At 43.4% G+C, this 15,040-nt stretch overlaps 1 protein-coding gene across 3 annotated transcripts in view; it reads right to left on the reverse strand.

Annotated features, from left to right (window-relative positions):
- ACSL6 (acyl-CoA synthetase long chain family member 6) overlaps nt 1-15,040 on the reverse strand; it is a 42,410-nt gene that overhangs the window by 8,273 nt on the left and 19,097 nt on the right. For 2 of the 3 annotated variants that reach the window (XM_057383662.1, XM_057383660.1), the window contains exons 10-16: nt 10,307-10,380; nt 7,199-7,276; nt 4,581-4,715; nt 3,382-3,516; nt 1,477-1,572; nt 590-662; nt 100-188 (exon numbers count right to left, since the gene is read on the reverse strand). In XM_057383662.1, coding sequence (XP_057239645.1) covers nt 100-188; nt 590-662; nt 1,477-1,572; nt 3,382-3,516; nt 4,581-4,715; nt 7,199-7,276; nt 10,307-10,380 — 680 coding nt within the window. Of the gene's footprint in view, nt 1-99; nt 189-589; nt 663-1,476; nt 1,573-3,381; nt 3,517-4,580; nt 4,716-7,198; nt 7,277-7,333; nt 7,412-10,306; nt 10,381-15,040 lie in introns of all 3 variants that reach the window. The other variant, XM_057383663.1, reaches the window with a different exon arrangement.

Below are 15,040 nucleotides of genomic sequence, written 5' to 3' on the forward strand. Positions count from 1 at the left end.
AACCATGCACCTTACAAAGGTAAAATGCTTCTATAATTATATAACTACTTCATACAGTGTTAATTAGTGAGAATTTGATATAAAAATGTGATTTGCTACCTCTCCTTCTCCTTTGGAAGCAAAATAATTCAGTTCTTCCACATCCTTCAATCTGATTAAGTTACAGGGCAAAGGGGCTCCTACATGACCTGGAAATCAAAGTTATCATGTCACTTGTCATCTCTCCTATAAACAATAATTAGCATTTTATCATTAGTTACTTGCATARCTGTAGATAAACTGGATGTTATTGCAGGAGCTGTGTCTGCGCAGAAATAATTCCCTTAATTAAGGGTTTGCATTATTAAAACTAAATACCAGTATCTCCTCTTTGGATATAAAATCTATTTTGAAATAGCATAGAATGCTTTGGGTTGGAAGTGTCCTTAAAGCTCATCTTGTTCCAACCCCCTGCCATGTGCAAGAACACCTTCCACTAGACCAGGTTTCTCCAAGCYCCATCCAAACTATTCTTTATGTTACAGTCCAGAATTTTCTAAAGGAATATGCATTTCTTTCATTTCTTCAAATGGTGGAAGGRAGTCATTACCTGATGTCCAGTCACCCGGAGTTGTAAAGGTGCATCCAGCTGTGCATTCTGTTTGGCCATAGCCTTCATAAACCTGACAAAGAGACAGGTATCTTTAAAAGAACATGGAAGATTTCACTATTACAGACTTAAATCCCAAGCACTGCCCTGTTGCACAGTCCTGTGAGCTGAGCCTCCACCTGCAATGTGTGGGTGCCCATTTGCTATGGGACACTGTCCCTGGCTCCTACTGTGTACAAAATTTCACTTACTTGACTAGGAAAGGCCATGACTGTAACATTGAAAACAGGGAGAAGATGAGTTGAGCACTTAACCTTTGAATCAAGACATGCTACACTATGAGAGGAACTCATTAATGGATAAAAAAAGTATTTTTGAGGGACATTTTGAAAACTTTTTTTTTTCCCCTCTAGACTGATTTTAGGCTCTCAACTGAGACCTTTTAGTTGCCCTGGACTTCCTAATCACAGAGAAATAATGCAGTTGACACCTTAAGTAGGTTAGGCTGACGCTGGAAGATTAGCTCTCTCCATTTATATATAGAATAAAACTCGTGCAATGAAGTTCCCAGCACTTGCACAAGCACATTTAATTGTACATATTCAATTCGGTGCTGAGAGGTGGGTGGGATGGGTCTAGGGGTTTTTTTGGAAGATGCCCACAGTGAAAACATCTTTTGCCTGCTGCTGCCATCCTGGGCTGTTCCCAACCCACTGAGCTCTGGGTGTACCAGGACACYGTGGCTGCCCCAAGTCCTGCTGTTGGATCCATCTTGGTACAGCTGTCCTAAATGCAGTTCTGAGGGTCTAACCCATCTCCTTTCTTAAATATTATGAATGCTCCTGCTAGCAGTGGATGAACAGCCCCAAAGAGCCACAGAAGCCCACCTGGCATCCGAGGGCTGCGCGGAGGAAGCCCAGGACAGTCGGGGACGCAGGAGCAGCGCCTGTCACTATCATGCGGACACACCCCCCRAGACTCGCCTGTTTGGTAGCAGGAGGAAACAAAAGAAAGCATCAGAAGCTACTACACATGGCAAAACCACAACATGGCTTACACAGAGCTTGCATAAAATGCTCTCTTGAGGATGTGTGTGCAGGATTTCCTGCCCATGGTAGGTGGTAGGAACTAGATGATCTTCAAGGACTCTTCAAAACYAAACCATTTTGTGATTCTGTGATGTGGCCWTGTATGGAAATAYGAACTAGCTCTGAAGCTTTCCTGAYGGATAAAGCCCCATTCAGCRTACAGAGTGGGGGAGTGCCCACGTCCCTGGCAGGATGAGCTGCTCAGCCTCRGCTCCTGTGAGTGCTGTGCCCAGGCAGGCTGCAGRCTGGGCTCTGGGAACTGCTGGGAAAACAGACTCTTCCTCCATCCAGTTTTCTTTGCTTATTTACACCTCGTTGGTTTAAATGAATTGCCTCCCAAGCCCTCCAAAATAATGCCATCCCTTTTTTCAGGCAGATGACCTTCAAATATTTCTGGAGGGTATTACATCAATTCCTGTGTCCCATTTTACTTCTTTCTCCTCCCCCTTCATTTCCTTTTCTTTATTCTAAAAGTGAAAAAGAAAACCCAACACAAAAGAAAACAACTGCTGACTGAGTCTGCCCGTCTCGCCAGCCCTTGCATCAATATGCAGCCTGGCTCGCTCCCGGCTGGGTGAACTCTGCTATCTTTGCACACTGAGGACAACTAATCCACAGACCACAAGTACAGTCAGTTTCTTTAGTTAAAAATAAAGTGGCATGTCTCCAGACAAGTTATCCGATTAAAAAAATGAGTAATCAGAGCCTCCTGGAGTAGTACAGAGCAAAAAAAAAAAAAAAACTGGTTTAAAGCCAATTTAATCTCTTTTTTTTTTACTGAGATGGGTGGCAAACAGTAGGGCATTCTGATTTCATTCCCCATGGTTGCTAAACCATGATGCATGTGTGCATTCTTCTTTTGACCTTTATTCTTCTTTTCATCTTTATTCTTCTTTTTCTAGGAGCAAATCAGGTTTAAATAAGCCCAATTGCAACCCAACCCTAAATCCTGTCCTATCTGTTGAGATTTTGCAGAAAACTTTGGAGCAGCATCTCTTTGATYGGTGTCTCCTCTTTTCATGACCACCTTCCTGAATTTCATCCCTGGAGTAGGTCTGACACAATCCTTTCTTCCCCTGTAGGGGCACAGCTTCTATGAAAGACCTGCAAAAAATTTCTGGCACTATTCCATAAATTTCTAGGTGCTGCTAAAGAAGGATGTGGCAGATATCATCTTAGCCTGCCTTGTGTTTCTCCATTTCCCTCTGTAAAGTTATCCCTGAAAGAATTGAAATGTTATGCATGGTGTTTAAAAATGARAAAAATAAATACAAATAAATATGGCAAAACTTCCAAATGAACAACAAACTGTGCTCGGTTCCCTTTTTCTGTGTCTGTTCTTCATTACCAAGTAGTGATTGCCCACAGTTCATCATCAGTCAAGTGGATCACACTGACYTTAAGGAATCATARAATCATAGARTGGTTAAGGCTGGAAAAGACTTTTAAGATTGTCAAGTCCACCCATCAACTTATCACCATCACCATCCTCACCACTAAACCATGTCCTCAAGTGCCATGTCCACACATTTTTTAACACTTTCAGGGATAGTGACTCCATCACTGCCCTGGGCAGCCTGTTCCAATGCTTGACAACCCTTTTCATTAACAAATTTTTGTCTAAAACTCCCTTGTCAGAAAACCAGTCATTGCTAGAAGAAGCAAGAGTTCTTTGACTTCAGACTAACTTCTTAAATAACTTACCTGAATTTTATTAAAGAAAAGTTTATCCCACAAACTGTCATTTCTAATGATGCCATTTCGAACTTCAGCCTTTTTTCGTCTTGCAGCAAATTCCAGAATCCAACGTTTGAGGGATGTGTCAGCCTGGCTGAAGATCTGTGGGAGCATGGGATGGCAGATGAGGTGTCACCCAGGAGAGAAAGCAYATCAACACCTGTTCTCCTCACAACACCCACCCAGCCAGGTGGGTGCCGTTACATTTGCAGCACAGGTAAACAAGGCTACCTGGGGCTTGTTAGTGGGGGAAAAAGGAATTATATATTTTGCTCCATTCTCTATTGTATATGTGGTTCCTTTTGGGGGAAAAGAGGATGGTGGTGCAGGCTTTGACTAGATTGACAAGGCTGCTCTTAGTATATAATATCCATGATAAGATTCTGTGAAATTGTGCAGCCTGAGTGACAGGGAATAAACATGAATACTGGAGTGGGAATCGATTGTTGATGTGGTGAGGGGGGGCTGCAGTTATCTGAACTTAATCAGTCACCAGCATGAACTCCACCTCAACAAATGAGAAACGCCCAGTGCCTGTCCCTCTAATAGAGCACCAGAAGCCCTGACCTTGGGGAAAAATTAAATCAGTAGCTTGTGCTTAAGCTTGTCTTTAGAGGATAAGTCTTCTGAGGAATAAATATTCCCAGCTGGTCAAACAGATTTAACATGATGACCAGACGTCCSTGTCTTAAATACCTTGCAATACCTTTACCTTAGTTTTAAAGATTTCTAAATCCAAAAGCCACTGTYACTAAATCCTCAAAGGCTTTTAGAAATTCCTGATTTTCTGTGTTGTTGTTGCCACCAGAACAWGAGATTCAACTTTCAAACCTGGTTGAAGGGCACAAGAAGTCCTTGTGGAACCAGGTTTGACTGATGTTTCAGTGATGAAGAAAATCCCACGTCTCTATAAATGTCACTAGTAAGCTCAGTGGGAACAGAGTAAGAGGCTAATACAGAGGGATTTCATATTCACACATGATAGCTGCTTCGGGAGTCTTACACACTGGAGGAGCTGTATCCATTGCACAGTGTGAGAACATGTCCGCASTTAAGGCAGAAATAGTGTAATCTGCTTTAGAAATCTCCATGTCTAAGGGAATTCTTCCACATGAGTACTAAAGGGACATAAACTCCATTATTCAGAAGAGTAGAATGGAACTCACTTTGTCATACATTCTGTTCAACAGCCGCGGCACGACGGGGAAGATGGTTGGCCGCAGTGCCTTCATATCGTCAGACAGGAGGCGAATGTCTCCTTGGAAGAAGCCAATTCGCCCTCCGTGGCAGTACACTACAGACTGATGGAGAGAAAGAGGAACACATGTAACTCCTTTGCTTTCAATTCCCACGGCAGAGCACCCCTCCCGAGCGCAGAAGCACTTTTCCTGAATTTCTGCTCCCCAATATGGCAAAAATGGGACTTTGGAAATACATATAGAAGTAACAATAAATTTTGCACTGAATAGAAATATCCAGGTTGTTCTGGGCACTTTTCAGTAGTGGCAATTAAGTATCCACCAAATGTGCCACTTGTTTTTGGAAAAACAAGGAATCAAAGCTTTAGTAAGGGATTCCCCTTTATCCCCTCTCCATAAGGGGATGGAGAAGTCCCAGTTATGGTCAGATTCTGGATCAGAACTTCCCTGAAGCCCAGCCCTCCCACAGCAGCTCACAGCATGAGGACCTATCATCAATACAGAAATGCAAAGTAGGAAACATCATAAAACAATGAGCAGCAGCTGATTTTTAGATGTTAATACTTTAGTTTTGTTTAAATACAACAATATAGACTACGTTAGCAATACAGTGCCTGATCCTGTATCCCTGAAATAGAATCCCATGTCATAAAAGCTGCCTGACTTGTTTGGAAATTACAAATCCAGAAGTCTTGTACTTGGGAAGAAAGCAGGATGCTTTAATTAAATCAGGATGGAGCTCGATGTGTGGGATGGGGCAGGGGRGCTGCCAGCCAACTGGCAGCTGGTTACTGGTAACCAGTAACCCTGCCAAGGACCTGTCACAGACTGGTCAAACTGGCATTTTATCACTGAAGAACATTTGGAGAACAGCACTTCTCCCATGGTTTTACAGTGCAAGGAGGAGARGGTGTCCTCAGCAGGCACCTGTGGTGCCAAAGTTGAGCCCAGCCTTCCTGAGTAGACTGAAAACTTCAGCTCCCTTTTGTGGGCTTGTCTTCCCCAGATGACTAAACAAGTTGGAAATTGCTTAAGAGACTCCCAGGTCTTTTTGTGCTGCTCCTAAAAATCTGCAATACTAACCAGATCACTCTCACTGCTCTGTCAGGCAGTTAGAGACTGTCTCCATCAGCTGAAACCACAGGAATTTTACACATGTGATGTGGGTTAAATGAAAATCACACTGCTGAATCTGTGCTTTGCACTGCACATGATTTTTTTAAAAAAGAAAATGTAACCAGTGTGCTCACTGGGAATTAAAAATAACAACTAGAAAGTTTTAGCTTTAAAGAATGTATTYATATAATTTTAACTGTAAATTCCAGGAATGAATAATATAGGCTAAAACTAGGGACACGGATACAGTGCTTGCTGTTCAGAATGCTTTTGAAAATTACTTTTTAGCCCTTTAGAAAAAATCTTTATATTAATAAGCTTTTTCAGCCAGGAGAGTAAACCTGGACATCCTTTGCAGGTTGTCCCTTTCAGTACAGCAACAYCCTGTGAAATTAAAACATTTTAAATGTTCTTTCTGTCCCCCATCAGATGAATTTTGAATAATTCTGTTGTTTGCCTGAGCAGTGCTGGCACACTGACCGACTTGCAAGTAGAGAAAGGCTGTGCTGTAATTCTCCAAATTTTTCAYGGGCTTTCACTTCCAATTTGCAAGGTTTTTAACAGGGAAAAAATATATTACTTCTGGCACAGATGTTACTAAGAAGTGGGAGGTTTATATTCAGATGCTAGTGTGACTCAGGAAGTGTGCTTTCAGCCTGAAACAGGCCTCCCTGAGAAAGTACAGAGCTGCAACTGGATCCAGGTCCAATCCTCACATACTGGATCAGTTTTAAGTTTGCAGCTTCTCAGGCCGGGAGACCTGATGTGGCTGTCTCACCTGACATTMCTAACCATAACCAATGGTTTCATAACCAATTGCAGCACAAATCATCATCCTTTTTTTTTTTTTTTTTCTTCCACAAAGGAGGTGTGGAGTCAGTTCTGAGGGCTGGCAAGAGCTAGTGCTTGGATCTGCCACAATTCCCAGGGGACACAGGCACCAGTGAATGCCCACTGAGTGCTGCCCTGCCAGGAGCATCACGTGTCTCACACCATGAACTCAGTTTCCTCTTTTTCAGTGTTTGCCAAGTTGGGTGGKTTTTTTTGCAGTTCATGTTATTTATGCAATAAAATTATTCTAGCTGATGTAGAAAATGGCATGAAATTATCTTGAGCTCACATGACACCTCATCCTAGAGTACTTTGAAAAGCTGTCCCACAAATTGCTCAGGTAGCAGTAGCCATGAGCTGAATGAGCAATGAGTTTGGCTCATTGCTGAAGGGCTATTTTTCAATCCCTGAGCCAGTTGTAAGCTGGAGAACTTGGGAAACTCTCCTGGTATCGCTCTGGACTCACAGCCATGTCACTCAGACTATGGCTCTGGTGTTATGCACATGGCACTTCTGGAGTACAAGCTTTTTTAGTGCTACAAGATATCGCTGGTTATTTAGTATTTTATTCATTTTATTTTTATTTTTTTGTTGTTGGCGTGGAAACAATATGATTTCCACTGACACCAGGACCTTACCTGTACCATTCTCTCAAACATGTGTGCTAAAGGCAAATAGGAAATGTGTACATCCTCACAAGTAGGAGACCACTGACTCTGGAAGAAAACACAAGGAGCCCCACGAGGCCTCGTCAGTTCAGGCAGGTTTCTTACCTGTATAACTCTTTCAAACATGTGAGCCAGAGGCAGGAAGGAGATGAGCACATCGTCCTGTCTCGGAAAGATCACTTTCTGCAGGTGAAGGGCATGGGAGACAGAAAGGAAAGAAACACTGACAGGAAGACAACAAGAGAGTCATAAAACAATAAAAAGAAAAATGGCACCAGAGGAGCAAAAAGGTAAAGATTGTCAAGAGAGGAGGGAGCGGCGGACACAGGGAAGCGTTAAAGCCACAGCGTCATGGAGCTSGGTTAGCAGAGGAGTAAAGAGCACGGAGATGTACACACAGGGCAACGGAGAGGGCTCTCCTTGGCAGAAGGCAGATCGTATCCGCGCAGCTCACGCTGGGAATGGAGGCTCACCCTGACGGAGAATCCAATTTTTATTCACTGCTTTCTACCAGGAGGTGCCGAGACCCTGATTTGTGCTCTCAGCTGTGTGCAGACAGAAGGATCCTGGTGCAAACCTGAAGGAGCCCCCAGGATCCCAGTGCTAAGCTGCAGGAGCCTCCTGGACAACAGGAGGGCTCTGCAGGAGCAGCACTTTTCCACATTGCACAGAGCCCATTCAAGAATCACAGCGTTACTAGAGTCAGAGATTTTTTTACTTTTCCTTTGGTTAATCATTGATTTCAATCAGAATGTGTTGGAAAAATGAATGATTTCATCTTAGTCCTCAAAAGCTAATTACTTGTGTTAGTGTTTCTCATCATTTTAAGAGATTAAAGTGTGATTTTATGGGCATTATGACTGTCCTACAAACAGGGGAAAGAGAAAGTTGAACAACCGATTAAAAAAAAATTAGTGGCCAAAGTCTTGAGTTTGCCAAGTTTTTAACTCTGTCTTGACTAAACAAAGGCCCCAAGAGCCTCCCCTAACCATKCCCCAAAAGGAAATAACCTTTCTACCTGCATTTCCTAGGGTACAGCTTGCTGTAACATTATGGAGTAGAAAAACTTTAAGATTGACTAGCCAATAATTTTCATCAAAACCAGTGTTTAGTGGAAAATGGGTATAAAAATCYATCAGCTCACAGTATTAACAGTGTATACCCACTTTGCAACTCCACTGCTCAGAAGGAATCAATAGCCCTTGACCTGGGACATAGTGGATGCAGACACAGGAGCTCCTCCCTCAGGGGATATGTTATTGAAGTTAAATCTGGGCTGCTCAGATTTGTGTATGGCCTCCCAAACATCACSTACTGAAGTCAAACATCACTGACCATGTAGGTGTTCTCAGCATCCCATTTCATATTATTGTGTCTGTCAGKCTGAATGAAGCCATTAGGGCCTGCAGATTTATTTATATATTACTTCAATTTGGCTCCATTTTCTGCAAGCACAGGAATGCAAAACCTTTAGTATTAACCAGAGGGTTTTTTTATACTGCTCTAAGGGCCCAGACAAAATAATCTGGTTTTAAATCAGACCAGAATTATGACATTGAATAGCATTTTACAGTTGGCACAGTTGTCCAGTTAAATGTAAAAATGCAAACAGCTTCTTGGTATTTGAGGAMAACCTTATAATAAATCTCTGGACTCACTTCAAAATAAGCTCAATTTGTAAAAATCTCTGAACTAAGCAAAACTGCCACAAGAATCTGTAAACAGCAACCTACGGGACTTCTCATTTTATTTCTTTAATTTATACTACTTTTAAGTGCTTCACACTTTGCCCAATTTCATTACTGTGGTCAGACATWACCCAAATCTTGTGGATCAGCTACAGGCATTTACCCTCTGCCAGCAATCCTCTGGTGACTGGAGCTATCGAATTTACAACCACTCACACCAGACTTGGGTCTYAATCTGATACCTTTGAGATTAATCAAAGTCCCACTGCCGTCAGCAAACACTAAATCCATTTTTACAGGCCAGTCCTGGAAGATGCCAAGTTCCCTCAGCTCTAAATTAGCACTCTTCCAAAATAAACGTTCCTGCCCTTTGAAGCTCAGGCCTCTCCACGCCTCAGCTTTCATTTGTGCCTTTTGCTGCCACTGAAGTCATGGAGAGCTCTGTGCYGAGGAGCCCGAGGGCTCTGCAGCACTGGCACTTCATCCTGCACACTGTGGAGGCACAGTCCTACAAATACTGGGACATGTGAGTTCAGTGGGATTTCTTACATCACATGTCTGAGTTTCTTTACACCACTGGTCCGGAAATCTCAGAAAGTTCAAGGATTAAAGTAATAAGACTGCAGTAATTTCAACATCAACTATAAGACCAGTAAGGGGTATGAGGTAACTGTCCATTCCATGTGCATGTAACTACTTTACAGAATGTTCACTACCAGAAATTATATTATTTACATTTATTCTATATCAGCTGTATAAAATCCTTACTATGTCATGGTGAACTGATTCTGCTTCCTATATTGTTTCTAAACACAATTTTATACATTGTGTAGAATATATTATAAAGACACTTGGCCAGCACTGTGTTCTTTTAGAAATATGTGTAACAAAAACTGAGATATACTGGAATATCAATGAAATTAACCATTAACCATTCTTGTAAAAAATCATGTATGTTCTTATATATTTATATACACACACACACTTTTTGTATGCAGAGAGTTTTCAAGTGAATGAAGACATTTTTGGGCACAAGGGGACACAAGGAGCACAAGAGTACACTGAACTCCTCTTCAAGCACCGGTTGCAATTGAGCAGGGCTTGTGTGCTCTCCTAATTCTTCAAAACAAGTTAATTAATTGATTTAGAGGAGTCAGCATTGCTTCTCAGAAGCCCTTTGTGCCCTACAGAGCCTGGGAACCAGGGCTGGAGACAGGATTTAATGCCCTCCAGTGCTGTAGGCTCAGCCTTTCCATTCCCATAGATTTGGCCCTCTGAGCAGGAGAAATTTCACCTTTTATCTGCATGAGCGTATTTCCAGCCCATGCAGGGCCAYAGCTTAACCCACACACTCTGCACATGGCAATGTTTTCTAGCTCAGGGTATTCACCTCCGTCACTTTCAAAAAGCCTGAAAAATCCGCCACCACGTTCCCATGRGTCAGCATAGCACCTTTGGGATTTCCTGAAAGGAAACAGAGAGGGAGGTTAAAAGATGAGTCAGAAGATAACTTTCRAAAGCTTAACCAAAAGACAAAACAAGAAATGGTTAAAATATTAAGTTATCTTCTTGAATTTTAAAATGTACATGTAACTTYCACCCTCATTTCTGTGCACTAATACGCACCAAAACCACTAACTGCAGTACTCAAAACTTAATTAAATGATACTGCAATCAGAAATATTTCTATTTGAAACTCTAGAAAACAGAGTCCAGCTATTTCCAGCAGAAAAAGCCCAACTGCAACTTCTAATAACATTCAGATGGAGCCCCTCAATGAGTACAGCCATCAGACCTGGCTGGCTGCTCCAGCCCATCCTGGGAGGATTTATTTCATCCAGATTMTGACTACGAATGATCTTGAACACCAAAAATCATCATTTAAAAGGCTGTTACACTCTTACTTAGCCAGTGCTTCGGACAACGTGAGCAATGCAGGTAAAAATTAGGCTACAAGACTCTTCAAGACTGCAGTTAAGGGAAGTCATGAAGAGTGTCAGCAGCAGAGGTGTCTTGAAGACAGCCCTAAACCCATCAGGGAGCCAGGAAAGCCCACRGGTTGTGTTCCAGATCTGGGCACTGCCCCTGCAACATTTCATCTGCCACCAGCAGGCACCTCCAGTATTTGCCTATTTTTCCCCTCTTTTTTCAGCTGGCCATGACACGATACACCTCTTGGATTTCATATCTGTTTGGATGACAAAACACGAGGTTTTTAAGCAGCAAATACACAGGCTGGAACCTCTGCGTTCACAAAACAGTGGCATGGAGGGCTCTGCACCTTCACCTGTCACAGCACTGTCCCTTTTCATCATCCTCCAAAGCTTTATTTCTGAAAAGAAGGTGTAGCTCAGCTCAAACAAAGATTACAGAGCCAGCCTCTTTCTCTGCAGCATGTTTTTAAGCAGATTGTTTTAATTCGATCACACCACTGGCACGTAGCTCCTGCTGCTCCGTGCGGAGGCAGATTGGAGCAGCTTTACCTGCAGGTGCCCCACATGTCCCCAGCATGGTGGGCATGGGCAGCCTGGCAAAGCTCCTGCAGTTAATGTAACAAAATGGTAAATCAGCCAGAATTTCATTCTGCCTTCCTCAGATTAGGAAGGGACCATGGTGCTTTGTGAATATGTTTCAGCACAGGAAAATATGTTTAATCCTCTTGTTTCTGAGGAGTTTGAGGGCTGTGTTGCTGGCATCCCTCCAGTGTGGGCATGGGCACAGGCATGGGCACACTCAACACTGAGCCCTGTGCCCTGCCAGAATTACCAACATCACTCCTACTTGACCTCCCAAATAATTAAAGGCAAGCACAAACAGCAGTAGCAATTGTTGCATACATTTATTGCAGTAGAGCAGGATATTTTTAACACAATATATTATACTGCAAATCCCTATTTGCTGTTCCAAATGCTTGGAGTAATTCAGACCCAAACACTTGCAGATGAACAGGGTGCACAGGAGGCTGGTTTGGTCTCATCCTCATCTGAAGCTCAAGGGTGAAGGTGGGGCTCAAAGCTTTGCCAGCCACAGCCACTCCCATCCAAACATGTTGGACCAGCAGACTCACAGCTGCCCCATCAGCCTGGCAAGCTACTTTCAMAGCTGGGTGCACACAGGGATCCAGGCTTCAAGAAAACTCCATGAACTGGTGTCAGTTGTACATGCATGCCATGACTCAAAAATGACGTTTGTTACTGAGTTGTGTCCAGCCAAACACATGCTCAGCCCCTGCAGAACCGTGCTCCCGCAGCACTGCACACGTCAGGCACCGGRAGAGATGAGCTCAGTACTGGTTTGGAAACTCAAAACTGTGCCCTCCAGCACAGATCTGATCCCTACACCTTGACAAAATTCTTCAGACTTTTTTGGGGAAGATTTCAAGCGTTCAAAGCCAGGCTGGGTGGCGCTTGGAGCAAACCAGTCTAGTGGAATTCCCATGGCTGGGAACTAGACATTCCTTAAAGGTCTCTTCCAAGCCAAATTATTCTGTGATTCCATGAGATTTCTCAGACTTTTGACTGATTCACTCACTYCACCTCTGACTTGAATGCAGATTCAGTAGCTCTGCCATGCCTGGAAGCAGTGTGAACATCCTGGCTCCTTCCTCTCCATCCCTCCTGCGCAGGCTCAACATCCCAGACAGGCTGTGGTGATAAAGGTGTCAAAGCAGAGCAGCAGTGTTGGAGCCAGGACAGCCTTCACTGGGAGAAATCCAGAACAAACCATGCTGCCATGGGGCAGCTACTGCTTTCGGGGTTGGGGGACTCCTGTAGTTTTCRACCTTCCTTAGCAGTAATGTTTTAAGAGTCAACCCAGCAAAACAGGCACCCCTTTCTATGAGCCCTTTCCCAGAATTACCACTTTGAGAGTAAAAAGTTGGCAGTGATGCTGCTTTTCTATAAAAAAAAAAAGCCATTTCTGTAGATCTGTTCTTGTTTGAATTTCCTCGCAAAGACAGACCCAGTGAATGTCCTGTTACCAAATGGAGGCCCTGTGATCCGTTAATATATTCCATCGATTCCTTCTTATCTTGGTGCCAGGTTTGTTTGACAGTTCTCATAAGCAATGAAGAACTCCTTCCACATTGCTAAATCAGTATTTCCAGTACTCCAGCACTAAACTCATAGTGTGATCCATCAGCATTTTGGATGCAAGCACTTTCCTTCCCTGGGGAGCTCTGGCAAACAGGAACATGCACTGCCAGGCTGGGAGAAAACACTGGGAAGCAATTTTTATCCAGCTGGTTACAGGTGGATCCTTGAGGGAATCACAGTTGATTTCTCTGGAGTAGCCAACATGAAAAATTGTATCCTGACAGTTTGGGGACATCTGTGTGCCTTTGGCCCATTTCCAAGTGCTGATGGCTTCTTGGCACAACCATGAAAGTTGCTCTTGTCATCCAAGCTCAGCAACCTCAGCCTCTCTTTTCTCCCTGGGGAGGCATTGGAGCATCTGGTCCTATCAAAGAAAAGCAAGTATTAAAGTCTGCTTCTGGGGAATTCTTTCCAATTCTACAATTTTCAGGTGACAAATTCTACAGCAGAGGGTTTTTTCACACCATAAAAAATATTTAGAACCCTTCAGAACTGGAAAAGCCCTAGAGAACACATCCTTTGAAAGAAAATTCTAAATCTGGTCACTAAAAATGACATGGGCTGTATAAAACTCCAAGCCTTTTACATCGAAGCACAGTGAAGAAAACAGAYCCAGAGTGTTGATGCAGCATCTGGWAAAGGCAGAGGATAACATGCAAAGACCTGCAGCAGCAGAGGCTGGGCTCACGGGTCACAAAGCATTGCTCTGGGAGAGTTCAGTTCAAAATGATTTGTAAAATTGGAAATCTCTGGTTTGGATGGCAGAAGGGAAATGAGCTTCCTGGTTGTCCTATTTCTGTAACTCTGGGCATGTTTCTAAGAAAAGCACAAAATCAGAAACTGGCCCATGATTGCATTTGCAAATTTAAAAAAAAAAAATCAGAAGAGACCTTCTCTATGCAGAATTTCTTATTTAGGAATAAAAATAACAAAAACATGACTTGAAAAAAAAAATTGCTCTGCAATCTGACTTGAACATCTGCATAAACACACTGTGCTCTGCTGTAACCATGGCATGGCTCCTTCAGTGTCCTACAGCTCCCGTTTGTGACACTTTGCACTGACTCTGTACATGGCTATGATGTCCATGTGCTGCACTGAGCTCAGTCTTTCCCATTAAGGGAATTCCCAGTGCTGGGACAGAGCAGAGTCACAGGCTCCYTTCCCTCAGTGYTCTGCCCTGGGCACCCTGAAGTGCAGCTCTCAAAACTAAGAATGACACACAAAACACCCAAATCCTTTTAAAACCCTTGAGTTTGTACTTGGAGTTGATAAAGCAGTTGATAAAGTTGATAAAGCGACCCACCTGGTCTGCAGCACAAGTCTTCTCTGGGAGGTGGAGGATGAAGGTGTCCCCTCGTCAGCTCAGCCTGACCCTGGCTAAGTGACACCAGCAGCTCCCAGCATCTTCTGTTGACACCAAGTTGAGGATGCTTTGGGGTAGGACCAAGCATTAGGCAATCCCAAGAGCAGAGGTGGATCTGGAAGAGCTGCTTGAGCAATCCCTGGAGCAYGGACTTTCCCCACAGGTAAGTGTTAAAACAGTTTCCCAAGCAGTGATGCCCTGTGCATCTGCTTTACAGCTTTCAGGGAGATGCTGCAGAGGCTGAGTTCCCAAGAGTAGGAAATTCCTGCACACTGATGAAGACCAGGGTCTGGAGAGAGGAGAAAGCACTGCCTCTGCTGAGAACAGGCAGGAAAATAATGCTGCTCCTCTCTCCAAGAAAAAGAGTCCAGCAGCATTCGAGTACCAGCATCATGGGCTACCCAGGCTGATCCAAAACCTCCCCAGCCCTTGGTGCCATGAGCAGCACAGGAAGAGGAGATAGAGGTGACAAGGACCTTGGTGAGGCTGGGACATCAATGTCCTTAGGATACAGAGAATGGAAAGCTGTGGAACCACATTTCAGGGTTTAGGGTATTTTTTTAAAACATTTGCAAAAGATAAATACCAATCAACCAAGTGCTTCACAACTACACAGCAAAACGGGAAGCAGACACATAGGTGGATTTTCAGACAACTGGAAAAT

The sequence above is a fragment of the Malurus melanocephalus genome, unplaced genomic scaffold, assembly GCF_030028575.1.
Source record: "Malurus melanocephalus ecotype Western Australia unplaced genomic scaffold, MMel_1.1 scaffold_650, whole genome shotgun sequence".
In the NCBI taxonomy this organism is placed as follows: domain Eukaryota; kingdom Metazoa; phylum Chordata; class Aves; order Passeriformes; family Maluridae; genus Malurus; species Malurus melanocephalus.